A 22,583-nucleotide genomic window follows, 5' to 3' on the forward strand; every position below is an offset into this window, starting at 1 on the left:
ATGGTAGGGAAGGGTGCAGGGAAGAGGGAACAGGGACAAGGAAAGAGGTGAGAAAACCGCAAGAGAGGGAAAATGTGTACATGTGCTTCTCTTCATTAGTAAGATTCAGGAAGACACTGTCTTTTATAAAAGAAATAAAGTTAATCATTTTTCAAAGGACAGGGAATATCTAATGAGAACAGGATAAAATATGAAAGACAACAAGCTAAGATAATGGCCAAGATTAGAAAAAAAGAAGCATGACAGCAGACAGTAAACTCCAAGTTGACGGATTAATGCGGAAAATGTACAATAAACAAAGGTATCAGATGCAGTATAAAACAAAATTGAGGCTCCCTGAAGACTGAAGGTTAAATCAAGAGAGGAGGCATAACCATGGAAAGTCCACAGATACAGGGGTACGAAGTCAGACCATCCAGCATGCAAGCAGTAAGAACTGTAGAAACAATACAAGGAGATAAAGCAACTTCGGAGAACGCTGCTGGACTTTCAGGAGGCAAACCCAATCCAGTGCAGAAAGGGTAAGGAAGGCTCACAAGCCTTAAGTGCCAGGACCATTAGGCACTCCTGTCCTAGGCACAGGAGGGTAGATGTACAATATCACACACCTGCACACCACCTCCACTACGAGAAATGCACCTCTTGCCCCATCTGCCATAAAATCGAACTCTGGGGGTTCTGGGGGACATAAAACACACCTGGGTTCAATCAGGGGGTCTCTCCTCAAGATGACAGATGGCCTGCTAAGATCACAGTTTGAATAAAGGGCCTAACTCAGAAAAAATAATAATAATGAGAGCATCAAAATCAACAACCGCCAATGTGGTCTGTGTAGCAAGTTCTGGAGGGTCAGGGCTACATAAGAGAGAACACTATTTAAAAAAAAAAAAATCAGCTGTGAGGTCAGAAACGCAGCTCAGTGTAAACTGAACTAATGGTGGAGGGAGACCACGAGCTCGTGAGTTGGAAGACAGGCATCTTCTAACTCACACACGAGCATGTGCACACATACACATAAAATAATAAGTAGAGTTTCTAAATAAAAAGCAGCTAGGTATGGTGATGCACACCTTTGATCTCAGTGCTCATGAGACAGTGACAGGCAGATCTCTGTGAGTTCAAAGTCACCTGGTCTATGTAGTGAGTTACAGGCTAGCCAGAGCTATACAATGAGACCTAGTCTCAAAATCAAAAATTAGTAAAATTTTAAAGCAAAAACTATGACTAGCCAGATGCCACATGCTTATACTCCTAACATTTAGGACGCTAAAGCAGAAGGACCTCAAGTTTGAGGCCAGCCTGGACTGCATACATGGTGAGGCTCTGCAGAAAGAGGATAGGGGAGGCAAAAACAACACAAATGTGGAGTAAGTGACAGGACAGAGGACTCTCCATTTTACACACTCACACTTAAAGGCTAAAAACTGGTGTGTGGAGGCTGGAAAATGACATTTGTACGATGCCTAAGAAGCACCACTTAGAGAACTTGCTAATTTGCAAAGGCCCACATTTCCATGAAAACATCTAGTGATGACATCTCAGAGACTAGATGACAGACTGGGCTACAAGACCAAGTTCAGAGCTTCCCATACTCAAAGGTTCCCCAAATGCCAGCCTCAATATTAAGGAGTCTCAAAGACCTCTCACTTCCAAGTTACAGGAAACAAAGGATAAAAGAACAATGTGAAGAGACCCATAAGGAAGCAATCAGACAGAGATCTTACAAGACTGCTGCCCTTACCTCTTCAGCATTTACTGTCACGATGGTACGAAGGGGCATAAAACACACTTGGGTTCAATCAGGGAAGTGTAAAAATTATCTGGATGTCTGAGGGTAGTATGTACCATGTTTCTATGCAAAGCCCTGATGTGTTAGAGGGAAAGCTATGGTGTTTCACAGTGTCTGCTGAGGTGTTTAGGGATGGCCCACAGACCAAGTCACTCACCTTCCCCAGCCTTCACTCAGCACCTCTCCTTCTTCCCCACCTTTCTTCCCTGTCCCCCTCCTGGCTCTGACAGCCTAATCCACTGTCACACTTGTCTCTAGGCTGGGATAAACCACCCCTATAGCTGCCACAAGGTGATTTGGGGCCAGGTGGAGAGAAGGGAAAGGCTTCATCTAGTATAGCACACAGGGTTTGAGGTGATCAAAGCAAAATCCCCAAGCTGGTCCTTATTCATGCTGAGGTAACTGCCTCAGAAAAAGTCCCCATGCCTCCCTCATAAGAGTCATTAGGGGTTGGAGAGATGGCCCAGTGGTTAAGAGCACTGACTATTGTTCCAAAGGTCCAAAGTGGGTGTTGTTATTGATGTCGATTTCAAACAAGGTATCAAGTATCCCATGCTAGCCTCAAACTCATCATGCTGCAGAGGGTGACAGTGAACTTCTGACCCTCCTATCTCTACCCCTCCAGGGAATGTCACCAGATTGTGAATATTTGAGATTCCTGTTATATTGTGTTATTTTTTTCTTTTATACAGCTTTAAGTTGTATTTAGGTACTTACAAGTTTCTTACAGGTTTTTAATTATTGAAACCTTTTATTTTTTTAATATTTATTTATTTATTATATGTAAGTACACCACAGCTGTCTTCAAACACCAGAAGAAGGCGTCAGATCTCATTACAGACGGTTGTGAGCCACCTTGTGGTTGCTGGAATTTGAACTCAGGACCTCTGGAAGAGAAGTCAGTGCTCTTAACCCGCTGAGCCATCTCTTCAGCCCTATTGAAACCTTTTTAAACTCAGTTATCATTATAATACCTTTATATAAGATAACTTTGGCCTTGGCCTACTTTATTGGATATTAAAGCTAATACATGAATTTTTTTGGTTAGTCTTTGCATTACTTTCTCCATTCCTTTATTTTCAATCACTTTACAACTGTGTCTTAAATGTGTAAATAAATAGCTTAGAGTAATTAGTTTACATACTCTCTCTTAGCTGGAACTTAAATCCACTTTCAGTTATGTGGTACTGGACTCAGACCCAGAGCTTCACATATGCCGGGCAAGAGAGTACTTACTCTGTTTCTATGCTGCAATCCTCCTGCCCACATCCAACACAAGCTGATGGACACACTGGGACTTTAGACTCCTTACTTACTACTTGCTTTCTTTTTGCCCCACCTGTTTGGTATCCCTTTTTCTCTCTTTTCCTGCCTTCTTTCCTAGAGTTTAGTATATCACTTTCCAGTCCTTGACTTACATACAGCATCACAGTCTGTGGCTATTTTAGAGCTACTACATAGATTAGTATTCATATCCTTATCTAGTTTAACATTCTATAACCTTTTTTTAAAGAATAGTTTTACAGTTTACCTTTCTGATTTCCATGACGTTATTGGGTTTAAGTCTATGTTTTTTTAAATGCAAAATCAGAGTTAATACCCACAGCCAAGAACCACCTGGTCTTTTTCACACATACACACACACCCTACACATTGCTCTTTATCCCTTCCAACAAGTCTAACCTTTCACCTAAGATCATTTCCCTTTAGACAAAGCAAACAAACAATCCTTCAATGTTTCCTTCTTTGACACAGTTTACTTGAGTGCATAGTACTTAGGGCTAGCTCACTGCTAGGGATTGTTTTGCTTTATAAAGAATCCTTGGATTCAGCTTCTTCCAGTACTTCAATTTCAACTGACTTCTGGGTCCTGCAGATTTTTTGTTAAAAACACTGCCATTAACCTGACACTCACTCTCCAGAGAGGTTTCTCTCTAACACTGATTTCTGATCACTGCAGCTTTCACCACTGTATATGGAGTGCCCTGTGTGTGCCTTTCATGTGGACAATGCCTTCTATTGGCTACAGTACAGTCTCAACAGTTACCCTTTCAAGTCCTACCCTTTCTGCTCAAGTCTGTCTCCTCTCATGACAGTCAAACATAAGTCAGACCTTCTTCAGATGTTCCCCCTTTTTAAATTATATTTATATATTTGTTTTTATATATTTATTTGGAATGGGGGGTAGCTAGTGCTGTGATATGCATGTGGAGGTTAGAGGACAACTTTCTGGAATTGGTTCTTTCCTTTCACAACATGGGGCCTGGGGATTGAATTCAGGTCATTCAGGTCATTAGCCATCTCACCAGCCCCAGAGATTTACATTCTTCATGTCCTCAGGCTTCCTTGTGGCTATTTCCTTTGTACTACAGTTTTACCTGTGTCTACTCTTCCATTGATTGCTTAGTTTTGTTTAATACCATCTTTAGTCTTAGAATCTGCATTTGGTTCTTGTGTATAAGTTCAGGTTGTCTGCCAAAATTCTCATTGTCTTTTAACTGCTTGAACATAACAAGTATAACTGTTTTAAAAGCAATATCCATCTGCCTTGAAACATGGTTGCCTGTTGTTTTGAATTTAAGATTTAGTTTGTTTATTTTTAAGTGTGTGCACTCACATCTGTATAGGTTTGTACACATGAGTACAGGTGCCCACAATCCCTAGAGCTGGACTTATAGACAGTTGGAGCTGCCTAACATGGGTGCTAGGAACTGAGTCTTCTTCAAGAACAGAATGCATTCTTAACTGCTGAGCTATCTCTCTAGACTATGACTATTGGTTTTATCTCAGGAGCCTTGCCTCCCTGTGTGTAACCTTTTTACTATGTGATTAAAAACTGATGTGTACATCCTCGAGGTGCTCTTCTGAGGAACATCAGACCCTGGCACTCTAGCATGGCTTTGACTTCATGGGACTATGATGATTTCAAACAGGCCTTCCATGGCGTTATTTCTGTATCACAATATTACTTACAAGTGACTTTCGAGGGTCCTAACCTAAATGGGAGAGTCCACCCAGGACTCCTGCCTTTTGGCCAAGCCTGACACTTCAGCCCTCCAGAGGCACTCCACAACAAAGGTCTGCCCCCCAGCCTCTTCAGTGTCAGCCCTACTATACCTTGTGCTAACCATCCTGAACCTCTGGAACAAAGCCCTATAGCCTACAAGGCTAAAGAGATGGGAAATTTATTGTCACAATGCAAAAAGCCAGGTCTGAAATGCAGGGGCCAGTAGAGCCACCTCTCTTTCTGCTGGTCCCACTGGCAATTCCAAGTATGACTCCTCTAGCTCCCTAGGCACTGCTGGGTTTATGCCTATGACAGTATCCAGCTGTTTTGTTTGTTTAAAGGGTGCATGTGTGGAAGTCAGAGGACTATCCTGTAGAATCCGTTTTTGCTTCAACCTTTAGGGGGGCTCTAAAGATCAAACAGGTTGCCAGGCTTACACAGCAAGTGCTTTATTTGCTGCGCCATCTTGCTGGCCCAGGTACCCAGCTGTTTATATATTATCTTTTCCTCTGAGTCTTTGGGTCCAAAGTTCCTCTTTAAAAGACACCAGATATCAGAGTTCACCCTGAATTCAAGATCCTTAGCTAACTGCAAAGATTCTATAAGGTCATGTCTGAGGTTTGGGCCAGATCAGATTTGGGGAAGACACTATGGCCAGTCCTAATTTCAAAGGCAAATGTAATTCCAATGTCACATTCACATTCATCAAAGGCCATGGATCTCTCTAGAGCCTAGCCAGTATCTCACATCAGACACTGCCACTTAGCACTCACTCACCCTTGTGGCTATCAGTCTCTCAGCTCCACTCTGATCTCTCTTCTCACACTTTGCCAAGGTCACTTCCTCAAGCAGTCCTTGGCAGCTCTCCCTGTGTTCAGGTGAGTCTCACCCTGATGTCTTCTCAAAGCACCCTGGCCTCATTAACATCACCTCTTCTTGTTAACCTTATGGCTGTCCTACTGGCTCCTGCCTAACCTCTCTCAAAGTTACTGTTGTTCAAGAAAGCACCAAGTGCCTGGCACAACACTTAACATATAAAAACCTGGAGTCCTTGCTAAGACCAACCTGAACAGCTTGTGATGGCAGCTATGATTTTCTGGGTTTGATGAGGAGTCCATTGATGGGAGGCAGTTTCTCCATCTAGGGGTAACTGGGCCAGTAGGGAGAGGATCCCTATATATATATGTGACATAACATAGTAAAGTCTGTGGAAGACTTGAACATTCATAAGGGCTGGAAGTATAGCTCAGTGGTAAGCACTTGCCTAGCATACATGAGGATCTGGCTTCATCTCTTACTCAGCACAGGAAAAAGAAAAAGAAGGGAAAAAAAATCTTATACCACTTCATACCTACTAGATCAGCCATAATGAAAAGATGGTGAATATAAGCAAGGCTGCAGAGACCTGGAGCCTCCTTACAAAGTGAGGACGGGATCCGTGAGACGGCCATCAGTTCCTCAAAACACTAAACATTATTTCCATAAGCTCAAAAATTCTACTCCTAGGGTGTGTGTGTGTGTGTGTGTGTGTGTGTGTGTGTGTGTGAGAGAGAGAGAGAGAGAGAGAGAAATGAAGACATGTTTATACAAGCATGTACACAAATATAGGAGAGTTATTAGAAAGGCCAAAAAGCAGAGGTAACCCCATTATCCATTAGCTGATAAATGTATAAAATGAAGCCTATTTCTACTCCAGAATACTAATAAAAAGGAATGTGGTATTGGCACACAATATAACTTGGAGGAATCCTGAAAATATACCGAATGTAAGTACAATGATACAGTATATATGTGAGTACCCCAATGAAACTCATCACTTTACATGCTAACAATGTTTTTTAAAATTTAAATATGCTTAATGAAAGAAACAACACAAAAGACAGCATACTAAATGACTTCAGTTCTAAAAACTAATCAGCATGGGCAAGCATAGAGACAGAAATGACATGAGTAGTTGCCTAGGGTTGAGGGAGCTGTGAGGAACCAGTGGTGAAAAAGTTCTAAAATTGGCTATGGTGACACTTGCACAACTGTGAACATGCTAAAAGCCATCCAAATGTACAGTCTTTGTTTTGTTTTCTAAAACCAGATCCTGTTAATATAGCCCAGGCTATTCCATACTCTCCTGCCTCAGCCTCCACACCACCTGGGATTACAAATACCACTATGCCCAGGCAAACCATTGCTTACATGAGGAAATCAAATGACACATTAATTATAGTCCTTTTTTTCTTTTATTTTTTTCTTTTAATTTTTGAGACAGGGCCTTGTACCCTGGGCTAGTTTCCAAAGCGATCCTAAACTCCTGATTCTCCTATCTCTGGCTGAGGTTATAGGCATGCCCCACCATACCGGCTTCACACATGCTTCAGAAGCATGCTACCACTAAGCTACTTCTCTGCTGGAGCTGTGTTTCATAAACCTGAGTATTTCAAGTCTTTTAAAACTTGAAGGCTGAGGATGTAGCTCAGCTGGTAGACAATTTATCAAGTACTGAGGCCCTCAACTCAATTTTCAGGACTGCAAAAACTAGGAGTGGTAGGGCTTATAGCATATACTCAGGAGATAGAACAAAAGATCAGAAGTTCAAGGTCATCCTCAGCTGCACAGCAAGTTGAAGGCTGGCCTGAATTACATGAAACCATTTCCCTCCAAACAGTAACATAAAATATAAAACTTGATCCTTTACTTACTTTCTGTTACTTTTCATTCATAAATAAATAAATAAATAAATAAATAAAACAACGCTTTACATTTGAACATTTGAAATCAAAAATACAAACATGGTGTGTTTCTCCAGGGTGTGGTGGCTCATGACTTTTATACCAACACTTGGGAGGTAGAGGCAGGCAGAACTCTGAGTTTGAGGCCAGCCTGGTTTATAAAGTAAGTTCCAGGTCAATTGGGGCTACACAGTGAAACCCTGTCTCAAAAAAGAAAACTTAAAAAGAAAAAAAGAAATACAAACATTTCTATACTCAAATCCAAAAAAAGTTAACTTTTTAAAATTCCTGAACAAAATTCTATTTTAAATAATAGCTTCAAAGAGTTACACTGCACTTTTCTCAGATTTCAAAATACACTCCAAAGTGCTGATTCCCTTACTGCAGCTTAGTGCTGCTTCTCCTCCTTCTACCCCAACTATGTCTTCACTGTGTACTGCTGTCAGAAAACACAAATGAAGCCATGGGTTTGCTGGGGGCAATTTCAACTGCAAAGAATTCAAAGGGGGGGGGGGGGCGGGAGACACCAATCAAACACGCCATAAATGGCGTAAATGCCCCAAATCTACTACATACATCTAATTTTCAGGTGAGGCTTAGAGGGAAACTTTCAGAACTCCTAGTGACCAGAAGTGCATGGAGCTTGGTGAGGTTTCTTTCTCTACAGGACCACCCAAGGGTCTTGGTTCTCAAAGCATGCTTCCCAGACAGCAGCAGCAACTTTGGGAGCCTGTTAAAAACATACTTTCTAGGGCTGCACCCAGTCTTCCTCGACCAGCATCAGAGACTTAATAGGATCCCCAGGGGATGTGTCCGCACGTTAAAATCTGAGGACCACTACCAATTCTCTCCTAAATTATGATGGCTAAAGGTTACAGTAGATTAATGTTTTTTAAAACCTGCCATACATACAGCTCTGATCCAGGATCAGTTGGCCCTCTGACCCATCCTCCGGTATCTGTTTTTCAAACTGCAGAGGAGGTGACCCTTACAGGCAGGATGCCCAGGCAGAAAAGGATTAGAATATATGTAGCAGCAGCTCTGCCCTCCCAGAGCTCTGACAGATGGGACTCCTCTGTCGCAGTTTCTGGAGGAGCCCATTGCTCCTGGAGTCTGATGTGGTCTTCTCCCTTCAACCTTTGTCCCCCCTTGGTGGTAGCAGTAGCTTCCTGTGAATTGCCTCTATCTCTGAATTGCCTCGCTGTCTGTAGCTTCCTCTCTGTTCTTCAGCATCCGTGTCACGGCGCCTGTGTCATGGCGCCTGTATTACAGCACCTGTGTCACAGCACCTGTGTCACAACGCCCCTGCACTAAGCTCCTCTGGTCAAACGGTAAGAATGGGTTCTGATCACACCATTTGGAATTTTGCATTATATACCACACACATATTACCAGGAAATCCTTGTAAACGGCCTCTCTGCTACAAAAGGGGGTTACTGCACACAGTAAACTTCTTATATCCCACATCTTAACAAGCCTAGCAACGCAGAAGAAAAATCAGCCTTAAGCTATCTGTACAGCAGATGTGAATATATTCCGAACACAGGTCCTCGGGTGTATTTTTAACACCACAGCCGTCACTCCCCCCACCAACCAGAACAGCTGGTATAACAGCTATTGTTTTTGTCCAGAAAAAAGGCAGGGAGCCACCTCCTTACCAACAAAACTCTGGACTCAATGTAATCTCAAAGAGTCCACCCTCCCCACTGAGATCTTGGTCTTTACTCATCATTCCCCAGTCACAGGACCTGATCTGCCTCACACCACTCCCTATCTTAAGGACCAAGCACTAGGAAAGGGCATTCCCATCAGTATCAAGGCTCCTTAAACATGTTCCTGGGGCACATCTGCTCATCACTCCCGTGCTTAGAATGACTTTCCGTAGTGTTCTCTTGCAGGCTGGTCCTTCACATCTGGCCCTGACAGACCTTTCCTGCCTCGTCCACTCAACCTGAACTATTGACCATTCATTCCCAGGTGTGCCTAAACCTTCAGACACAATGTCAAATCTTCCACAGCACTTACTATAACATAACATATATAGGGGTCCTCTCCATACTTGACCTGGAACCCTTAAGATGAAGAAACTGCTTCCTATTAGTGAGAGCTTCATCTAGGTTCAAACCTAGACCCGTGTTTTACTACTTCTGCCGCCCTGGGCAAGTTACTAAACTGCACCACTTAGGTTTCCAACCCATAAGAGAGCAAAACGGGATCCTGGGGATTCAATGGGTTAGCACCAACTCTAAATAAATTAACCCAAATGAAGTGCTCAAAGCTAGCCCAAGAGAATCTGAAGAATTTTTACATACAACTGCTCTATCATCCCTGGGACTGTTACTGTTATAGCTAGAATAACACAGGCGTTAAGTCCCGTGTGCTGAAATGACTTGGGTACCGCAACAAATGTAACACGTCAGCACCTAAATGACACCCCAACCCCCAACGCCAGGCAAATAACAGAGGCTGACAGATGATAAAGCAAGAAACGGTTCTTCCAGTAAAGGGTAACTAACTGGCCTCGGAGGAAAAGCGCACTGCAGCAGGGATGAGCAAGCCCGTGCCAGCCGGAACTGCCAGGGCTGCCCCACGGTGGCAACCTGCTCTTCACCACCTGTCCAGCCACCTGCCTGAGGAAGTCCTTCCAAGGAGGGTTCACCTCAGCAAGAAACCACACGCAGTTTTCAAGAGAAACCAGAAAGGGAAAGCCAAGGGTGCAACTTTATTCTTAGGCAAAAGACAACAAAAAAGACATGTGTCTCTCTGCACAGCAGAACGCCTGAGCGGCTGGAGTTCTCCGCGGAGAGAGTTCTGTGCCCAGCGGGTGAGGAGTCCCGGCTTTCCCAAGGAGGGAGGAGGGTGAAAGGGAGGGAGGGAGGGAGAGAAGCGGCCACTACAAGCGCATCCCATCCCGTTCGGGACACAGGGGTGAGGACCCCGCAGCGGGGTGGGCAATGGAGGGTGAGCCTAACAGGTGAGTACGGGAAGCTGCAGCCGGTGCTCAGACCTACAGACACCCCCCCCCCCAGGCCTCGGGGAGCACGCGCCTGCGGCCCCCGCAGCGGTCCCCGCAGCGGCCCCAGCAGCACGCCGGGCCTCGGTCTCCTCAGCAGCGGCGCCCACCTGCGCCCAGTCCCCGCGGCCCCGTCCCCACGGCCCCGGCCCCGCGGCCCGTTAAGTCGCGGCGCGCTCGGCCCCGTAGCAGCGACCGCAGTACCTCGGGCCCGGCAGGGCCTGGGCGGCCGCTTGCACACGGTCACGGGCCTCGGCAAGGACCGCGGCGTGAGGGGCGCGCGCCCGGCCGACGCCGCGGGCTCACCTTCTGCCGGATCTGGCCCGACGTGGACACCTTACGGATAAGCTTCTGTGGGGAGCCCGGCTCAGCCTCGGGTTCGCTGTCGGACGACTCCTCAGGCGGCGGCGGCGGAGGTGGCTGAGGCGGACCCGGCGGAGGGGCGCCCGCCGCCGCCGCCATGCTGCCCGGCCAGCGCGCGCGCCGCGGGGGGGCGGGGAGGGGCGGGGAGAGGATGGGCCCAGTGCCTAGGGCGGAGTCTGAGGCGGAGCCTGGGCAGGGCGGGGCCTAGAGGCCGGCCGCCCCACCCCACCGCGCCCCCATAAGCAGTTGGCGCAGACGCAGGCTTGCCGGGCCCTTGCTGGGTTGTTTCTGCCTGACCCATCTCTTCTGATGTCTTCTGTCGTTTACTTCTTGGAACACAATGTCTGGTTTTTGCCTCTGAGTACACTTTTTTTTTTCACTCACACCCGAGTGTAAGCGACCTTTAGGAGTCCGCTGGACTATGTTGGTGTAACAGTTCGCAGAGTGCGTGCAAGTATACCCGGAGGGAGAACAGACAGAACTTCTGTTAAGGCCACTGTTCAGGAGAGATGGAGAAAATAAGCCGAACTTGTCCCTAACTAGGCAACCGTGTGGTAGGCAGAGGCCAGATCTGTGCAAAGGCCCAGAGGCAAAAAAAAAAAAAAAAAAAAAAAAAAAAAAAAAAAAAGGAAGAAGCAAGCAAGCAAGCTAGGGAGGGAGGGAAAAGGGAATAGGACAGGAACCGGAGAGCTGTGGGATCAAGTGAGGCTTTGAGGACCAGATTAGGGATTGGCCTTTTCTGCTGAAGCTTGAAAGCAGCAAAAACCTGGTTGGCGAGGGGGCGCAGGGGGTAGGGGGCGGGGGTGTAGATAAGCCGATCCTGGCTGGGTCACAAAGCAGGGACCTATGAAGTATTAAGGCAAATAGCCACTCTGAATTACTGGGTGGGGCTGGGAGATAGAGAAGGGAACTGAGATTCAGAAGGGAGAGCGAGCAGAATGAACTCTATACTGAGCCAAAGGAGGACTCTATGCAGTTAGAAAAGAGTGGCTTCCATTTGGGGTAGGTTTTTTTTTTTTTTTTTTTTTGGCATATTGAGATTGAGATGGAAAAGGACTTGGTGCCAACCAGGAGAATGTGCTACCCTCCTATTATGCCCTGCTGTAAGGCGCAAATCAGTGAAGGACCACCTAGCTATCTTCCCCTTGCCTTTTCAGAGGCTGCTGCTAGAGACCAGCGGCCTCTGTCTTGCCCACCAGTCAGCAAGCTTTGGGCCTCGGTACACTGAACAACTCTTTCTAGAGGCAATACAAGTCAGATGCCACCAGGAACCATGAGAGATTCCTCATTCCACACAAAGATAAGGCCAGGATACTGGCCCATGCAGCACAGCGATGACCAGGCCCAAGGTTGTGAAAAAGATCTGAGACCTCTGGGTGAACTAGGACACTCAACCTAAGCTGTAGCCACTGGCTGCATACAAGTACTTAAAATTTAAATTCCTATTAACTAGCACTAGTCTTAAGAGCAACCTAGGCTAAAAAACAACATTTAAAAAAATAAAAATAATAATAATAAAAGAACAACGCCACCTTTTTGTGTGGTGGCGCACACCTTTAATCCCAGCACTCAGGAGGTAGAGCCAGGCAGATCTCTGAGTTCGAGGTCAGCCTGCTGTACAGAGTCAGTTTTAGGACAGCCAGGGCTACACAGAGGAGACCCTGTCTCAAAACAAAAACAAAATTTCAGTTCCGCAGTGACACTAGTCACATTTGCAGCACTGAATTGCCACATATGGCTTGATGGCTACTGTAGTGGATGTACTTCTACCACAGGCAAGTTCTATTAGCACTTGATAGTGACAACTGCCCATACAGAGTTCCTGGGCAAGCAGGAGGAAACACAGCCCTCAGCCACACCCCCAAAGAGCCAATAGGAACGGAGTCCCTGACATGGAAGTCTCAGGTGCCACTCCCTCAGTACACCAGGGAGGCAGGGTGTGAACCCAGACCAAGTGATTTCTTCTGTGTGGGTACTGCAGGATTGCTCGCCCAGGAAGCCAAGGCTTGGGGGAAGTTCATAAGTAGAGGACGGGTGGAAAGGCAGAGAGCGTGTGGCTGAAGGAAGCTTCTCACAACTCAGTACCGAAGTCTTGACCTCAAGGCCCTCAGAATGTGACTGTATTTGTAGAGCAGGTCTTTAAAAGGTAATTGTGGGGCCGTTGGGATGGCTTAGCAAGGAAAGGTGCTTACTGTCAAGGACGATGACTCGAGCTCAATCCCTACAACACATATGGTGGAAATAAGAACAAAACAAAACCAACTACAAATTGTCCTCTGAACTACACACAGGTGCATGGCACATGTGCCCATTCACACGCACTAAATAAAAATTTCTATTGTAAAAAGCATTTAAGAAAAAAAAAAGAACAGTACATAAAAAGAAAAATAGGAAAAAATAAACAAATAAAAAGCAGAGCCAGCTCTGATGACAAAGGCATGGTGAGACATCTCTCCCGATCTCACACTGTCTGTGAGGGGCTGTGAGGGTGTGGGAGCAGGATTGGGTGGCCTAGCTGGAGCAGTGCTGAGAGCCCTGATGGTGCGGATACAGGAGAGCAGGTAGAGGGCTGACCAGCTCAGCTGCCACCCAGGCCCAGATCCAGGGTTCTGAATTGCCCCACCCCAAAATCTATATCATCTACAGATGATTGGGATGTGTGAAAGCACCAGTCCTGCTGTTCCAAAGCTGCAAAGATCACCATGACACAGGACAACAACAGGATAACCAGGAGGAGGACCCAATATTGATGGTATCATAAAAGTCAAAGATCTCGAACCAGACCCATAGTGACTCATTGCCATGAACATCTGCAAATGAACAAGTGTGGACAGAGAGACGTCCTCTGGGACACACTGTGACATACTACAGCTTTCCACAATGAGATGTTTTCTATGCTTTGATTTTGTTATTGTTTGTACATGTTTTACTTGGGGGGAGTTGGTTGTTGCAAGGGCAAAGAGCTATATAAGGGGACAGGAACTGGGAGATGAGGGGAACTGGGGTGTATAATGTGAAACAAAGAATTAATAAAAAGTTAAGAATAAATAAATAAAAAGGAAACTATATAAAAAGAAAAAGGGAATAAAACAAACAAAGGAAACTATGTTAAGATGAAGTCTTTAATGCCAGATGGGAAGCTGGAGCAGGAGGGTCACAAGTCTGAGATCATCCTGGACGATTAGCTAGACCCTATCCCACCTGACAGAAGGCAGACAAAGGAGGAGGGGAAGGAAAGCAGAGCACCTCAGGCGCCTGGATTGAGAATTATACCCTGGATCAAAAAACGATTAGAGGCAGAGAAGGTATTAAAAAGAGCTTGTGACCACACTAGGCAATGCTGACCCGGCTAGTTCCAAGGTCATAGATCGTCTTAGAGATAGGGATGATTGACTGGAGATAAAGCAGAAGGAAGAAGATGACCAATTGCAAAAGGGAAGCAAGAATCAGGATGTCCTTCCATGAGGGGCTTTCTGGGGATAGCGTCATCAGCAAAAGGAAGAAATAAATAGGTTTGGCTTGAGGTGCCAGGTGTGTTTACTGCTAGAAGCTCAGGGTACATTTGAACTCCGCAGTTTATGGTTTTGGGAAACCAGAGCCGTGGGTAAGAACCATGACAGTAATAACAGTTAGCATGGAGAACCCATGGACAGATGGGAAGATGGATAGATAGCTGCAATTAGGAAAAAGCCCTGGAGATTTTCACAGCCAAAGAGCCTAAGGACACAGGCTGACCGTATGTCACATGGATCCCAGACATGATCTTGGAACAGGAAAGGGCCATTGGGTAAGGAAATCCGATCAGAGTATGTGTTTAGTTTAATAATAATGTGCCAATGCCACTTCACAAAGAACAGTCACTGTACTGCACTGATGTAAGATATTAATAGGGGAAACTGTGGGTTCCTCAGGGCTCAGTTTTCTGTAAACCTAAGACTATTTGAAATACAATGTGCTTGGGAGAGGGGTATTCAGCTTGAAAAGCAGTATCTTAGGCTCTGAAGACAGAGAGACCTAACTTGGGCATTATTATTTTTTTTTTTTTTGACACGTGAAGAAGCCCTTTCATTCCCTGGTAAATGCACAGTGTGGTTCCCTTGGAGATCTCAGGAAGGGCTGAGCCATCAACTCCCCCAAGCCCGTCGGCTGGCTGGGAGGAACGCATTCCCTCCGGTGCCTCTCTCCCTGAGTGAGTCACACGATGAATCACGCCTAATGATGTGCTGCTGTGCCCTGAGTTTACCCCACCTGGAGGGCACACCAAGGTGGCAGTAATAACACACCTCACATCCAACCTCATCTGTCTCCGTGATGGGCAAGGAAGAGGACAGATCTTGTCCGAAAGAACTGCCTGGCATGAATGCCGCTGTCTGAAAGTCCGGGATGATCCTCATTCTCTGTGAAGCAGGATAGCTTCTCACTGAATGTGAGAGATTCCCGGCTCCCAGGACATTTGTAACAACCAAAAGAACACAAACACACACACACACACAGAAGTGCATTACTTCCACCCCTACATGCCCCACCCCACCCTGCGACCTGTTAACTATCAGGCCTATGAAATGAATGGAAAGCAGGTTATAAAACATGTCAAGGGAACAGGAAAACCAACAGCTCCGAAAGGAGTCTGTGTGTGAAAAAGAATGACAGAGAAGTAGATTCACATGGAGAAGAGGGAAGACTGGGAAGACCCAAGCCATAGGGGACTACGTCATAGTAAGCATTTGTCTGCAACACTGTACTATGATAGCTTTGTAAAAGGAGACCACAGCGTAAAGCAGGCCTACCATGAGGGCTCAGTCATAGCTCACAATCACATGTGAAGGGCAATTGTGTCAGTCAAAGAACTAAAGGCCAGCCATTGTTTAATCATAAGCACTGTGCTCTCCTCTCTGACCCTCTAAACTCCCCTCTAATCTTTCCGAACAGCAGGTTCTCACCAAACAAATGGGTGGTGGTACCAGCTGTTGGAGCAACTGGGTGTCATGTGTGAAGTACCTGGCATAGGCAGGCATTTAATAAATGACAGGAATTCATGCTTCTCCAGCCCTGTGGTTGCAGGATGCAGAACTTTGTCCCAGGCTCTTCCCCTGGGCTGGTGAGATAGCTCAGTTCACACTGGCTGCCAAGCCCGACAACCGGAGTTGGGTCCCCAGAACCCCAGAGAGAAGGGATTCCTTAAAGTTGTCCTGACTTCCACATACATATGACATGGTATATCTATACATACACACTTACGTACATACATAAATGTGATTCTTTAAAAAAACAAAACAACTGTATCTTAGGGCTGACCAGACGATGCAATGAGTAAAGGCACTTGTCACCAAGTTCTTCCAACTTTGTCCCAAATACTCCTTTGTTTGTGCAACACGTTTAACTCCCTGTACGGATTTTTTGATTGGTTGGTTGGTTGGGTTTTGTTGTTTTGTTTTTTCACATTGCACCCATCCCCAAAATTCAGTCACACATTCTACCTGCTCTCAGACTTCCTGTCTTCTGAGGTTTCTGCATGCCAGCAAAGAAACATATGTGCAGGCTGGGCAGAGGCACCAGCACCTACATACACAGAGCAGAGTCAGTAACTGACACATGCATAAGGCAGAGCCAGTAACACACACACACACACACACACACACACACACACACTAGCAGTCTTGCTGGGACAGCTGGCTGCTTGTTTCCTGCCCCACTCCCTCTGCAGCTGCAGTATATAAACAACCCAGCACCTGGAGGCCTGTTTTGGATGTTTTAGCACAGAAATAACTTGGAGGGCAAGGGTTGCTCTGACCTCTGGTCCCCAGGGCTCCAGCTTTGGCCCTTCCCTCCTGGCTCTCTCACCCACACTGCTCCAAAGGTCGGGCCTATTAATGTCCACTCTGACTTAGGATGTCCTGGGGTCAAGCAATGCAGGAACCAACAGGAGGGTTCTCTCACCAGGAGCTGTGTGGCAGAGTCCCAACCTCCTTGGCTGGCAGGGAGCTCCGCTCACCAGGAGCTAACCAGTGCAGAAGGCCTGGTCAAAAAGCAGGGGGAAAGAGATCATGAAGAAGTACTGTGTGGGCTCCCCCAAAAGCACGTCATCCCTTTGCCTGGGCATCGTGATAGTGCCCTAACCCCCTGCTCCCACCTGGTAGAGGGAAGAAAGAGACTGTGTCTGCCCCCACCAACCCACAATTTTCTACCTATATTACCAATTTTATAGCTTCAGAAATGAGTCAGCACACAGGCCCACCAAGCCTTCTTTGTCTGTGCAGGACCCAGTGCAAGGCTCCCAGCTATGCCTCCACATCAAAATCCCAAGCATCATGGCACACTCCAGTCTGAAAATTCCCTGTCAACTTTTGTGGCTTTTGGAATCACCTAGGAAACACCTCCAGGTGTGTCTACAAAGGAGGTTTAACCAAGGGGAGGGGATTTACCCTGAAACAATCAGAAGGCAAGCTGAGCACAACATCCATTTCTCTCTGACACAGATGCAGCCTCTCCATGCTCCCCAAATCACAGTGGACTCTACAGCCTCAAACCATATGCTAAAATAAAAGCTTACTTCCTTAAGTTACTCTTGTTTGATATTCAGTCACAACATTTGGGAAAGTAATTAGTTACACACACACACACACACACACACCCTGCCATTAGTGAGAAGGCTAAACTATACTGAAATATCCACCACTCTTCCTATCCACTTCCTAAACATGGGTGAGAGCAACCTATCCATCCCATCTTCCCACACACCCCAATACACACAGGCCCCTTCCGTGGATGCCAAGAGAACTGTGGTTCAATAGAGAATGCTGGACACTATGGCCAGGAATGGCCTTCTGATTGACAGGGCCTGAAAGAGCACCTGGTGTGCCTCTTTCCCCTTCTCTGATCACAAGCATTCTCCACTCCTCCTCTCCATAATAACAGTATGATCATGAAGTCCATATGCCTTGATAAACCTGTTCCCAGGCCTGGCCACTGGGGCTATGTTGGTCTACCAAGCCAATGTTGGGCTACTCAGATTCTCCTTTCCCAGACGTGCTATCCAGAACCCAGACAGCTAGGTGCCAGCCCCAGCTTCTGAGTTGAGTTCCCAGGACCTTCACAGCTTCTATGAAGTATGAGTAAGGCAGCCCAGTTCTTCCTCAGTTTAGTTCAGTTTTCGGGATACTTCAGGGACAGATCCCCTTTTCTGTTCTGTCCACTTGTATTAACCAAATCTGGTTTGTTGCTTATGTCAAATAGAAAAGAAAAGAAAAAGAAAAAAAAAGAAAATGTGACCAGCAACTGAAAGCTCAAGGAGGGATTAGACCCCAAAATGGAGTCCTGAGGGGATTTTTACCTATACTTGTTTTCTACCCTATTAATTCAGGAACCTCTGAAAGGGTCCTGGAGCTAGGACTGGTCAGGAACTAAACTTACTCATTGTCCCATGTGTGTCCAGAGAAGCACGGCTGAGAAGCCCTGACCCCCACACCGCCAGAACTGGAGATCACAGTAGCGCCAGGTTATTCTGTGAAAGGCTGCTTTTTGGATGTTGCCCCTCACTCTCAGCCTCCAGAGACCCACAGTGACAACAGCCCAGTGACCCAGCCATACAGCCTGACACATGATCGGAGGACCCATAGACTTTATTTCTGGGAGGGATGTTCATGCTTTCATAGCTACATAACTCTGAAAGGTTACCGGGGCCTTCCCTCAAGGCGCCCAGAACTACAAGTGCTAGAAACTACAAGTTTCTAGGCATCTAGGCTAAGTCTTCACTAGTCCTGGCCTGGGTCCTCATCTTTCTTCCCTTCTGTGTTCTCTCCAGTATCTTTCAGATTTTGGCGAGCAAACTCCTCAAAAACCAAATTTTCATCCTGAACACTGGAAAAAAACAGATAACATGTTAGTCAGTGCTTACTCTCAGAAGCTGAGGATAAAATCCTAAATGAAACAAGACCACTAATCTTTCTGTAGTAAAAGAACCAATCCCAGATGAAGGCGTTCATTTCCCAGGATGGGAACAGAGTCCATGTCGGTCCCTGCATGGAAGAAGGACTGTGCCTTTTTCTTCAGGGCTTTTTTAGAGGTTTGTGTTTTCTTTCAGTTTTTTTTTTCTTTTTGCTTTTGTGACAGAGACTTATTCTGTAGCCCAGACTGACTTTGAACTTGCAGTGATTCTCCTGCCTCAGTCTCCCATGTGCCTGGATTAAAGGTAACCCATCACTCCTAGCTAAGACTACTTAAAAGCTCTTTAACAAATAAATGCAAGAGAAAAAGTGGCAGAACCCACAGAACAAAAGACATCCAACAAAGCTATGTGTGTTTTATGTTCTTATGTTCTTAGGAGCAAAAGGACACAAGGACTCTAAAGAGACATTCTGACAGGAGTTTATGTGGGAAAGGGAGTCAACCCCAGAGAAGCTTCCAGATGACTTACCTTTCTTTTGCTGTAAGCCCAGAAAAGGAGAGAGAATAGAGAAGGAAAGATCAATTATTTATTTATTTATTTATTTATTTAATGTATACGAGTACACCATAGCTGTCTTCAGACACACCAGAAAAAGGTATCAGATCTCATTACAGATGGTTGTGAGCCACCGTGTGGTGCTGGGAATTGAACTCAGGACCTCTGGAAGAGCAGTCAGTGCTCTTAACCACTAAGTCACCTCTCCAGCCCCAACAAATTTTTTAAATGAGGTTTTTGTATCCCATGTTAACCTCAGACTTATTATATAGCTGAGGATGACCTTTGAACATCAGTCCTCTCAATCAGTTTTTGTTTTGTTTCATTTTATAAATTTTGGGACAGGTTTTGAACTCACAATGTTCCTGCTCAGCCCCCCCCCCTCCAGCCAAAATGTCAAGCCTGTGCCACTATGTCTCTATCTCAAAATAACAAACAAAAGGCTGAGGGGATAGCTCAGTGGTAGAGCCCTTGCCTGGACAGTCTAGGCCTTAGATTCAACCCTCATTACAATGAAATTTTAAGATAAAGTAAGACTTCTCCTGGCAAAGGATACGCTAGAATTTTATTCTGTTGAGTAGAGGAACCATGAGCCTAAAGAGGCAGAGCGCAAGAATGGCAGCCCACAGCCGAAAAGGCACAATAAAAGCCAGGCAGCATTTTACAGCACATGCTAGGAACAGATTCCTTGGGTCCCAATTCCCGGGGGCTCTAAGTAATGACTGCACTCTCTGCCCAGAAGCAAACCAACCTAGACTCAGGGCCCCAGGAAGTAGGAAGGCAGAAAGCACAGTCACTCATAAATCTCAAGAAATCAGAGGTTTGTAACCTTGAGTGATTTATACGAACTCCTGATCTCTGAAAGGTTTAATTATAATTTTATGTTTATTTTTATTTTACATGTATGAATGCCTGTAGGTCAGTATATACACCATATGTATGAGGTGCCCACAGTGGTCAAAAGAGGGTATCCCCTGAAACTGGGGTTACAGATAGTTGTGAGCTGGCCACGTGGGTGCTGGGAATCCAACCTGGCTCTTAACCACTGAGCCATCTATCTCTCTAGGCCCAACTCTAAAATCTTAAGAAAAAAAAAAATCACTATTTTATCCAGACATGAGGAGTTGTCTAACCTAAGGTCCATAATGACTGAAAATACCCCCCAAAAAGAGAAAAACTCTACTTCTTCCAAAGTAAGTCACCTTTACTGAAAATTCCAGAAAACAACCTGACATAAACTACGCCATCTCACATCTCAGGGGACTGTATTTTCAATTTCTTTGAAGGGAATCAGAATATTTGAATCTCACGCCATTTTTAAAAATTATTAATATTAGTGTGTGTGTGCACGGTGTGTGTGTGTGTGTGTGTGTCTGGGAATGAAGCTCAGTAGCAGAACACTTGCGTAATATGTGAGATGCTGTAGTCATTCTTCTCAAACAAAGAAAAAGAAAAAAAGAAGGAAGGAAGGAAGGAAAGGAAAGAAGGGAGGAAGGAAGGTATTGAAGAACTCTTTTTCAAGACTGTTTGGCCAGGTGGTGGTGGCTCATGCCTTTAATCCCAGCACTCATAAGGCAGAGGCAGGTAGATCTCCTGGTTAGAGGCCAGCCTGGAGTTCCAGGACAGCTAGGCCTTCAAAAAAAAAAACTGCTTGAAATAAATGCTTAAAATAGCATTTTAGTGAGATGGTTATAAATGATCAAAATGCATGACTAGACTAGCTTTTGGCAAAGTCTACTGCGGGTTGAAATCTCAAATATTCGGTAAAGATACTTTGAGAAATTATTTTCTAATAGACTGGCTATTATAGCCTAGACTCACCTCAAAATTATCATCCTCCTGCCTCAGCCGGCTGAGTACTGGAGTTGCAGGCATTCCAGCACACCTACCTTCATTTAACTTTTTTTTCTCAGAACCTCCTTGAGCCCTCACTCATACTGCAGTCCATTCACATCTTTGTAGGAACTAGAGAGAGCCCCAGTGTGCCTCAGATATAATGATTACTTAGCTTAACATTCACACAGGAGTCAGTGGGCAGATCATCAGATGGACCAAGAAGGTGGGAAACCAGGCTGACCTCTTTCTAGCGTTTTCTGTAATCTCATCACTATCACTACTTTCAAAACTATGTAGCACCTTTTAAATGCCTGTTGACATTTCAAAATGAGAGGCCTTTTGTTTCTACACAAAGCAGAGCCTCAGGCTCTTCAAAGGAGTTGTCCCTTATACCATCTCTAAATCTAAATTGAGGCCTGTGGATAGCAGAGTTTGTACGCTGACAGGGTCACTGATAAAAATCTCACTAGGCCATCCACACCCAACAGAGGGTAGGAATGCTATACCCTCCACACACAGATAGAAGGTGGACAGGCCCAGGACTGAGTAGGTGAGCTGGCTCTCTCTTCTAGGCCAGCCTGGTGGTCATCCTGTGGATGCCACCCTGCTCAGACAGATGGTCAAGGAAAACCAGGGATAAATTAATGCCTAATAAATCTGCCAGTGGTAAATGGATGAGAGGCATTCTAGACATAATGGGAATGACTGACCTGGGTCCTCAGGCTGCGGATGCATGAGACGGAACGGCACCTCAGTAGCCACTTCGCTAGAAAAAAAAGAAGAATACAAGTTAGTGAGTGCATAAACAGACACGCACACGCAAACACACACAAACATACACACAGTTACAGATCACACAGCACAAAACTGGGGCTGCACAGAATGTTCGAAAGATTCATTCAGTGAGACATAAAACAGAACAGACTTCAGGAAGTGGTCAGGCAGGAATTTGAAATGTAGTCCCTGGAATGTGGTCCAAGAACTTCACTCAGGCGTGGCTGAGGCGGCCAGTTAGTTTTAGCTCTCTGGATCCTAGCTGTAGTGATGTGACACCGTGGGAAGAGAAGAGGTGGAATCCTACAAGAAGGCTGGTTATTAAAAAAAAATTCATGGAGCTGGAGAGATAGCTCAGTGGTTAGGAGCACCTGTTGCTCTTCCAGAGGAGCCTTGTGGTGGTTTGAATGTGCTTGGCCCATGGAAAGTGGCACTGTTAGGAGTTGAGGCCTTGTTGGAACAAGTGTAGCTGTGTTGGAGGAAGTGTGTCACTGTGTAGGTGGGCTTTGAAGTCTCCTAGTGGTCAAGCTCCGTTCATGGGGAAGAGAGACCCTCCTCCTGCTGCTGCCCTTGGATCAAGACATAGAGTGCCTCAGCTCTTAGAGTGCCATGTCTGCCTGGAAGCTGCCGATGATGAT

The 22,583-nt window shown here is 45.6% G+C and overlaps 2 protein-coding genes and 1 long non-coding RNA gene across 4 annotated transcripts in view; 1 reads left to right on the top strand and 2 right to left on the bottom strand.

The window, feature by feature from the left end:
- Dgkd (diacylglycerol kinase delta) overlaps positions 1 to 11,024 on the bottom strand; it is an 88,600-nt gene extending 77,576 nt beyond the window's left edge. For both annotated transcript variants that reach the window (XM_052193001.1, XM_052193000.1), the window contains exon 1: positions 10,839 to 11,024. In XM_052193001.1, the coding sequence (XP_052048961.1) occupies positions 10,839 to 10,994 (156 nt within the window). In that variant the 5' untranslated portion in view covers positions 10,995 to 11,024. The remainder of the gene's footprint in view (positions 1 to 10,838) is intronic.
- LOC127692562 (uncharacterized) lies at positions 9,797 to 13,798 on the top strand. The gene is made up of 2 exons (XR_007979486.1): positions 9,797 to 10,343; positions 13,542 to 13,798. It is a non-coding gene; the product is annotated as an uncharacterized LOC127692562 (long non-coding RNA).
- A 4,714-nt stretch (positions 13,799 to 18,512) lies between these two features.
- The window catches only part of Sag (S-antigen visual arrestin), a 36,846-nt gene continuing 32,775 nt past the window's right edge, over positions 18,513 to 22,583 (bottom strand). The window contains exons 13-15 of the mRNA XM_052192642.1: positions 21,882 to 21,937; positions 19,309 to 19,318; positions 18,513 to 18,752 (exon numbers count right to left, since the gene is read on the bottom strand). Coding sequence (XP_052048602.1) covers positions 18,647 to 18,752; positions 19,309 to 19,318; positions 21,882 to 21,937 — 172 coding nt within the window. The 3' untranslated portion in view covers positions 18,513 to 18,646. The remainder of the gene's footprint in view (positions 18,753 to 19,308; positions 19,319 to 21,881; positions 21,938 to 22,583) is intronic.

This window comes from Apodemus sylvaticus, chromosome 9, assembly GCF_947179515.1.
Source record: "Apodemus sylvaticus chromosome 9, mApoSyl1.1, whole genome shotgun sequence".
Lineage (NCBI taxonomy): Eukaryota > Metazoa > Chordata > Mammalia > Rodentia > Muridae > Apodemus > Apodemus sylvaticus.